At 43.8% G+C, this 9,444-nt stretch overlaps 1 protein-coding gene across 2 annotated transcripts in view; it reads left to right on the forward strand.

The window, feature by feature from the left end:
* The window catches only part of LOC138172754 (proton-coupled amino acid transporter 1-like), a 32,311-nt gene extending 27,060 nt beyond the window's left edge, over positions 1-5,251 (forward strand). For both annotated transcript variants that reach the window (XM_069102570.1, XM_069102571.1), the window contains exons 9-10: positions 999-1,168; positions 3,432-5,251. In XM_069102570.1, the coding sequence (XP_068958671.1) occupies positions 999-1,168; positions 3,432-3,706 (445 nt within the window). In that variant the 3' untranslated portion in view covers positions 3,707-5,251. The remainder of the gene's footprint in view (positions 1-998; positions 1,169-3,431) is intronic.
* The last annotated feature ends 4,193 nt before the right edge of the window (positions 5,252-9,444 follow it).

The following is a 9,444-nucleotide window of genomic DNA, read 5'->3' on the forward strand; positions in this document are numbered from 1 at the left end:
GGGGGGGGGGGGGGGGGGGGGGGGGGGGGGGGGGGGGGGGGAACGGGACGGTGCATACAGAGGGTACCGTAATGTAGCATGTAGTGCAGGGGATCACCTTCACTACAGTAGCAATCTCAATAGGGCTTATTTTCGGGGGAGGGCTTATTTTAGAGGAATCTTACACAGTAAGGGGAGGGCTTATTTTCGGGATAGGTCTTATTATTGGGGAAACACGGTAGTTGTTCCTTCTATTGATGGACACAGGGAGCTTCAAAACATACTCTTAGACCCAGCTCTAGGGACTAGCCCAAACTCAGTTGTCACAATGACCATCAATCCTGATAATGTGACCACCTTAGGACCCTCATCTACACCTCTACCACTATAGAGACCTACAGTCCTGTTCCTGACACTACCTGTGTCAAGTACAAGCCACTTAAACTTCCTGGGCTTCAGTTTCTTCATATGTAAAATGAAGGGGATGAATTAGGTGGTGGTTTCCATGATTTCTTCCAATTATAATTCTTCAGCCTAGAATCAAATACTGCCTCTGTCACTGATGAACTATGTGACAACAGACAAGTCAGTCAGTCTCTCCAACTCCCAGTTTCCCCATCTATAAAATGGGGGTGATGATATCTGTGATGCTGTTTTCAAACCTTTTTCACAGGGTTGTTGTTAGATTAAAGCAGATAATACATGTGAGATGCCCTGCCAACTTAAAAGTATTAAATAGATGCCAGTTGTTGCTTTTGTTATCACTGACCACTGTTGCAGTGATGCTGCCCAAATTTCTGGCTGCTTGGTCCAGTGCGATCAAGTATTTGGTCCTCAGGAGGTGCGAAGTTTGGGAGAAGAAAATGCACATGAGTTTCTTCTGCCAATCTGGTGACTTCTGACCCACAATGTGGAGTTAAGCCTCTTCTTACCCTATGATCATTTGCATCTGCTTTGGTGAGAGCTGAGACCTTGGGTGGATTTTCCTAGATGAGCTGATGCATCAGCTTATTTCACAGGTTATTTCAGTCTGTGAAGCTGCTCTACTCTCTGGGGATCTTCTTCACCTATGCCCTGCAATTCTACGTCCCAGCCGAGATCATCATCCCTTTTGTTGTCTCCCGTGTGCCGAAAAAATGGAATCTGGTGGTGGACCTGTCCATCCGCACAAGCCTGGTCTGTGTGACGTGTGAGTAGGAAGAAGGGTGACTTGATTTCGATGTGACACTTGAGTATCCACAAACTGGGAGCTGGTTGGGGTCCAGACCATGGAATTGGGGCAGGAATCTCCAAGTTCACTGGCATGATTCAGCAAGCCTGTGACAGGGTAGAATAAAAAGAGCCCTGACCCAAGTGTCAGGACACTTGGGTTTTATTCATGGCTTTGCTAATTATGATGACCTTAGTTGGGTCACTTCACCTCTCTGACAGCTTTGTTGTTATTGTTGTTTAACTGTTTTCAGTCATGCCCAATTCTTTTTGACCCCTTTTGGGATTTTCTTGGCAGAAATACCAGAGCAATTTGTCATTTCCTTCTCTAGTTCATTTTACACATGAGGAAACTGAGGTCAATGGGGTTAAGTGACTTGCCCAGGGTCACATAGCTAGTAAGTGTCTGAGGTCACATTTGAACTCAGGTCTTCCTGATTCCAGGCCCAGTGTGCTAGGTGGCACCATAGTGCACAGATCACAGGACCTGGAGTATGGAAGAACTGAGTTCAAATTCAACCTCAGATAATACCTGTGTGACCCTGTGTAAGTCACTTAACCTCAGCCTGCCTCAGTTTCCTCAACTGTAAAACGGGGACAGTAATAGCACCCATCTCCCAGGCTTGTTGTGAGGACCAAATGAGACGATATTTATAAAGCACTTAGCCCAGTACCTGGCACATAACAGGCACTTAATAAATGCTAGTTTCCTTGTCTCTCTTCTCAATGTCATTTGAGATTCAAGGATCATTAAAATCAGCTGCTAACAATTCTCCCCCCTCTCTCTCAGTGTAAGAGATCAGAATCTCTATTTCCCCTGGCCATAAGCATTCAGATCTTTTTACCAAAGAAAGAACTAGAGAATGTACCCACCAACAGCACCTCATGACTAGGATTTCCTGAGGTTGTTTTGATGTTTGGATGGCACTTGTCAGTTTATAGAGGCTTTTAAGTATATTCTTCTCTGAAGTCTTCCCCTAGGGCTTTATCTCAATGTGAAGATGACCCTGGCTTCTCCAAGGTTAGGACAACAGAGTAGATTCTTGCAGCACCTGCCAAGCTGGACAGATTTCTGGAGGGAGCCCACCTTCCCATATGATCCAGGCTCCCCAGGCTGATAAGCCAGACGCACAGGGAGATGGGCGCCTCAGCCAAGCAACTCCTTGGAATGACTCTCCATCTCCATGGGATGATGGTACCAGAGGAGAGCCCTGTCTGGAGGGAAAGAGAGAGCTCTCCTAAGACTGGGACCTATGATCTTCCTCCCCTCTAGAAAGGAGACTCGACTGAGCCTACCCAAAGTCAAGAGCCCAGAGAGCAAGAACTCCTATTCGCTGTCATTTTGAACAGTTTTATTTCAGAAAATTTAACCTCGTGTGTGCGTGTGCTCATCACACCCCTTCACACACATACCCCAGCACTCGAAAGGCTTTGAGTATGGGCTGAGGGCAGGGTCTCAGGATTCCATTCTAGCTACGTGGAGTGAAGGTGGCCATGGGTTGTTTTTTTGGTTTTTGTTCTTTTTTTTCAGCTACAGCAACTCATGAAAACCTCGACTTTTCCACCAAAGTAGAGAAAGATTGTGGTTTTCATCTATGAAGTTTATAATTACCCTGACAAAGGCATGGATCTTTTGAAGCACTTAAATTAGTATCTATTAAAAGGTAGCCTATGGGGGCGGCCAGGTAGCACAGCAAGTAAGAGCACCGGCTCCAGTGTTGAGAAGACCTGGAGATCGAATCCCGGGCTCAGACACTTAGCACCCACCCAGAAACACCTGGCCGTGTAACCTTGAGCAAGTTACTTAACCCCAATTGCTTAGGGGCGGCCAGGTGGCTCAGCGAGTAAGAGTACCGGCTCCAGTGTTGGGACGATCTGGAGATCGAATCCCGGGCTCAGACACTCAGCACCACACCCAGAAATAACTGGCCGTGTAACCTTGAGCAAGTTACTTAACCCCGATTGCTTAAAAAAAATAAATAAATAAAAAATAAATAAAAGGTAGCCTATGCTGACCTACCTATTAGGAAAGACCTAATGGTGCAATGGTAGGAGTCCACGACTTTGACTCTAAGGACCCTGCTCTGAGGTTCAGCTCTGTCACTCCTCTGCTAGGTGGCCTTTAAAGAATGCAGCTTAAATTCCTTGGCCCCCATTTCCATCCTTGGACAATGGACGTGATAATACTAGTTAAACCACCCATTTCGGGTTTGTCATGAATGCAAGTGTCTTTTCCTTCACAGGTGCTTTGGCCATTCTGGTGCCCAGGTTAGACCTGGTAATAGCCCTGGTGGGCTCCATGAGCAGCAGCACCCTGGCTCTGATCATCCCGCCGCTCCTGGAGATCATCACCTATTACTCAGAGGGCATGAGTCCTCTCACCATCATTAAGGACATCTTGATCAGTGTCCTGGGCTTCATTGGGTTTGTGGTGGGCACCTACCAAGCACTCTATGAACTGGTCCAGCCACCTGTTTCTCCTACTTTTGCCAACTTGACCAGTGCCTTTGTACAGTGATCTACTTCCAAATGGAGCGCCTTCCTTGCCTCTCATCATTCCACTCCCTGTGGAAGGTGGACTCCCTGTTTCCAGGACTAGGCCAACTCTGCTATAGCAGAAAGAGTACTGGATCTGGAAATGGAAGACCTGGGTTCTGTGATATGGCTGTGGGCAAGTCACTTAGACTCTGTGAGCCTCATTTTCTTCACTTGTAAAATGAGGATACTGCTTCTCCTCACAGGATTGTTGGAAGCATTAAATGATGTGATGTATTCAAAGCACTTTGTAAATTGTAAAGTGCTATAAAAATATGACCTATCACCACTCCTTTTCTTTTCCCTGAACATTCTCTTACTTTGGGAGCTCTCCAATGTACTGCCTCAAGGGATGAGTAGTTTTCTCCTGGCTTTGCCTCTAACTTGGTGGAAGACTTCAGCTAAAGGTTTCCACTAGCTGCCTATCATATAAGGATGACCTAACAAGGCTAAGCACATGTTTGCCATCCATGAACTGTCTGAATACAAAGTGATACTGAAACTCTAAATATATTCTATCTGGAGTTTGACTCCCTTTCTGACTCCTTGTCCCTGGACCTCTACTTTGTTCCTCAAAGACAAACTGACCTATGAAATATTTACACTCAACCAAGAGTTCTTGACTCTAACACATAGATGGGTTTTGTGTCAGAAGAGATGCAGTTTTAAGAAGAGGGCATATGCATGTAAGAAAACACCTTAAGATCCTGAAGGCAATTAAGGGAAGGACATTAAGGATTGTCATCCAACCTTCTCACACTCCAGGGGAAGAGTATAGAGCTCAGAGAGGACCAGAGGCTTGCCCAAAGCTGCACCATGGGTTAATGGTTTGACCGAGGCCAGAAGTTAGGTCTCTGGCCACACAGGGCTGAGCTCTTTCCCAAGAGACCACACCACCCTATGCATTAGAATGACAAGCTATCAGAGCAAGAAGCGCTCTTGGAGACTATCTGGTCTAACACTCATTTTGCAGAAGAAGAAAGTACAGACATAGAGAGGGGAATGGATTTGCTCTGGGACCATAACCCAGGATTTCCCATCCAGTGCTCTTTTCACTATATATTACTACGTATTTGGGGAAGGAAGAGGGGTTCCTGATACTGCACAGAGCTCTGGAGAAGGAAGACAGAAGTGGTGCTAGAAAACAAAAAAAGACCTGAAAACTCTTAGACAAATGGTATGCGTTTGGGGGAGGGTCCCCTCCCTTTATGTGTCATGACCATGGTTAGTCTCCAAGTAAAATTCTTATTTTGGGGGAGATTAACAGATTTATCTTTACCAAGAATTGAGGTTAGTGATTGGGGGGAAGGGTTGGAATTTGAAACAGCTCCTGATAGCAGAGATCAGAATTCATTCAACAAGCATTTATTAATTACCTTGTGTGTTCAGAGTACTATGTTAGGCACCAGGGAAGGTTTCAGGTTTAGATAGCATAATGTTCTTGCCCTCCTCCCTTGCAAAGAAGAGCCTTTGGCCATCTCTTCATTGTATATAAGCTATCAACATTAAAGACTAATAACTATTAACATTTGCTTTGTCTTTGGGTTTTTTCTTTTCTTTCCTTTTTCAGAGAGGTATGGTTATAGGTTGGGAGCTTGACTCACCCATCCCCAGTGTGGGTCAGGGTTCTTTAGAGATTCTTTAGTAGAGAAAAGAAGCATCTGCAAGGGGGCAGGTACTAAGGAGAGGGAAAAGGTCTAGGGGTTACTGTGAATCTCTGGGAGCAGGGACAAATTCAACAATATCATTTAATATTTAGTATATATAATGTACTACATGAATCACTGGAAAAGATAAAAAACATAAGGTATGTCACTTGCCCTTTTGTGGCTAATCTAATAGTAAAAATGATAACTATACACTAATAAAACTGGTAGTTGGGAGAAGGAGGACACACAATTATTGTCTTCAGTTATCTGAAGGACTCATTTCTGAAAGGGGTTATGTTCATTTGAGTTGTACCCAGAGGGAAAAAGGAAGAAGGAAGGTTTGGCCACTAGAGGAGGAAAAATACCTTACAACTTAAGCAATTAAAAAAGAGGAATGGGCTTCCTCGGAAGAGATCTTTAAGGAGGGATTGGATGGTCATTTGTGAGGGATACATACTATAGAGGAGAATTAATAATAACTTCCAATTGCAGAACACTTTTAGGCTGGTGAAGTATTTTCCCTGCTATGTAGGGAGTGCAAGTGTGACAACAGAAAAATAACATTCCCTTTGGGGAGAGGGGCAGAGGTGTTCTCTGGTCTTCTCCCTACTAGGGGGTCCCTGGTTCTCCTCTGGATTCATGCTTTCTGACCAAATTGAGTCCTAGGGGTGTCTGAAGAGAGAGAGATCAGGTTATGGAACTATTTGGCTCTTTATACACCCACCCAAGGAAGGACCCTGGGAAGAATCAGTTAAAGCTTAGTTTTGGCTCCTGTCTATCTAGGGTTTTTCGCAAATGGCAGAGTGGAAAGACAGCTGGTATACGAAGAAAATCAGGTTAAAGTGCAGCTATTCATTTTCTCCACAAGAAAGAACTGATTAACACAAGAGACTCACCAGTGTTCATCAACAAAGACTTAAATAAGCAGTAATAACTAACTTGTTAATACTGTCCCAGGATGCTGAGCCTTCAAATGTCAAAACTTGGAGCAGATTGTGGGCCTGTAAACCAACATTTCACATACCTTGTATCTGCACTATCTAAGCAATACCCTCAAGGTCCTTGCTTTTGGCAAGCCCAGTCAGAGTTGGGTTCATCCTTTTATTGGAGATCATCTCCAAAAAATACTGAAGTGGTTGGCAGGGCATTATCTGGAGTGCAGCTGGCACTGACTGAGGATCCTGGCCCTCTCAACTTTTCAAACTCAAAAGTCTGCCTTCGGGGTTGAAAACATCCACTTAGGATTACTACTCAGTCACCTACACTCAGGAGAGAAACAAGAAGAAAGAGTCTAAGACCCAGGTTAAAGTTCACCTAGACAAGTCATGTGTTCTCTGCCATGTACTTCATAGCCATTATACTGCTGGCTTACTGAGTTCTGTCTGTCTCTATCCCCCAGACAGAAGAGAGAAGGGGAGAGGGGGAGAGGGAGAGGAAATAAAAAGAAAGACCAGAGAGTGGGAGGTGAAGAAAGGAGGAGTTGGGGGAGAGAGTAGGGGAAGGAAGAGAGAAAGGATAAGGGAAAGGGGAGGTAGTGGGGAGGGAGGAGAGGAGGGAGACAGACAGACAGAGACAGAGAGAGAAGCCAGAGAGAAGAGTTGGAAGAGTAAGAAGTGGGGAGTGGGGGGATGGCAAGAGAGAGAAGGAGGGAAGAGATAAAAGGGTAGGAGAGAGAGAGGGGGAAAGGGAAGAGAGGGGAAAAAGAGAGTGAATACAGAGCAGTTACTCCTATTAAGATCTACATAATAGATTTGCATTTCATGTGCAATCTTTTTAAAATTATATGATGTATGGAAATGCTTATTTTATTCCATAAATTAAAAATTAAATAAATTAAATAAACAAAATTTTCTAAAAACAAAAGAGATCTGCTGAGTGACCACTCTGATGGAGCTTTGAAATAGCCTCTCCCACTTTAGACATCATGGGCAGAGATCAAGGGACAACCCCTGTTTTGTTTCATCTTTCCAAAATGACAAGCCCTTCAGCACTAAATCATAGATGTCACTGGGAGTTACTAGGCACTGCAGGCCTATCCCCATGCATATTCCATAAGCTGTACTCCAATTCAGCCTCCAACACACCAGTACTATTATCTCCAGTTTGGAAATGTGACTCTGAAAGATTGTTACTTGAACATAGTCACACAAGTAATAGGTATATATGGTACAATTTAAGTGTCCCAACTCCAACTCCAAAACTTGCAATGCTATACCAACCTCAGGTTGGGGTTGGTGCAGATGCCCAAGATACCTGATAGCTCTGAGGTTCTATGACTATAGAAACAAGAATTTAAGTGTCCAAGAGGAGTAGAACATGTTAGGAGACCAGATGTGGAATCAAGAGGGAAGAAAAGCTTTATTGAAGAGGTGGCATTTGAGATGAACTTTAAGGGACATCAGCAGAATTCATGATATCTGTAAATGGGTGGGGATAGCAAGTAGGTATTTAATTTAAAGTAAAAGAAGAAACCACTGAGCAGATGAGATGGGAAGCCAATCCAATTTCCAAGGAAGAGAAAGATAGATGTGGAGACTTTATCCCAGGCTTTACTGGAGACAAGATACACGATGTCCCTAACTTTCTCTCATCTACCAACCTAGTAACCTAATCAAAGGGAGGCAGAGAAGTCTAGGACACAGTCTGAACCTTCCAGGATTTTATAGCCTAGTGTGGTGGTGATGGTAGTGGAAATAGAATACACGCATAATTAGAGAATGAGAGTCCATGTAGCACAGGAAATAGAGGACTGGTCTTGGAGTCAATGACACACAAGCTCTGCCTCTGACATTTACTAGCAGTGAGTGTGAGACAACAACTTGAGGCAACTCTAGAAGCTGATATATTAGGGACAAGATCTATGACACCAAGGTTTCATTCTGAGACTTCCCCCACATTAATGAACTTAAACATCCAGAGAATTACTTCTTTTGCTCCTTTTTTTGCCTCCCCCAATTCCCAACAAAGAAGGATAAGCTAAAGTCCAAAGACTGATTTAGATGGTAGGTACTATAAGATTTCAAAGACAGGGAAAACGGTTAAGGATGGGAGTGGTCAAAGAATGCTTCAATGAGGAAGGGAGGCTGAAGCTGAGGATGAGTGGTATTTGAATTGGCACAAAGTTTAGGCAAAGATCATTGTGGGGGAGGGGACTAGGTGGCTCAGTGAATAGAGTACTGGCCCTGGAGTCAGGAGGATCTGAGTTCAAATCTGGCCTCAGACACTTAACTTGGGTAAGTCACTTAATCCCAGCTGCCATGCCTTCCCCCTCCAAAAAGCAAAAATAAATAAATAAAGGAATAAAGGATCATTCCAGACACAGAAACAACAAAGCAAAGGCTGGGAGTAGAGGCTTAGCATGCTATATTCAAACTTGGTAAGGTCAGCCCAGCTGCAACTGAGAACTGTAAAGTCAAGCAGAGCAGCTTTCCAGAGGACTGCTGCTGTGAACAGCTTCCAAGGTTCTGATTACATAGTATAACAAACTCTATTTATTCAATAACAAATCAGATCAAAACATTCACAGAAAATCAAAGTATAGAATTCACAATGTTACAATTTATCACAGAAAATCAAAATACAATATTCACTATGTCACAACTCAATAACTTATCACTAAAATGGCCACATTGTTTTCACCAAAGTGGTCACATAGTTCTCAACAAAGTACAATCATTTAGTAATTCAATCATTTAGTAACTCAATCATTCAATCATTCTTAAGGAGGCCTCCTTAGAGGTCACAAAGTACAAAAGTCAAAATTCTCCACCCATGGAGTGCAATTAAGTTACAACTTCAACAATCACTACTATCAATTTCATCAGTCACTCGTCTGAACCCTCAGAGAGGTCTTTTCATCTTCACTCGTGGCAGGCTTTCAGCTCCCATGGTTCCTCTTCTATGGTCCCAGCTCCCGCCCGAATCTAACCAACTGCCACCTGAGTTCAAAGGCAGATAGCTCTCCGTGCAGTTCCTGCTCCACATTGGGGCTCACAGTGTCCAGTCCATCTCAAATCCTTCACAATCTCTGGAAAGACAAGACTTAGCCACAACAATATTCATACATTTTAAC

Source organism: Petaurus breviceps, unplaced genomic scaffold, assembly GCF_028583685.1.
Source record: "Petaurus breviceps papuanus isolate PSGF00001 unplaced genomic scaffold, PetGlider_PUasm1.0 551, whole genome shotgun sequence".
Classification (NCBI taxonomy): domain Eukaryota; kingdom Metazoa; phylum Chordata; class Mammalia; order Diprotodontia; family Petauridae; genus Petaurus; species Petaurus breviceps.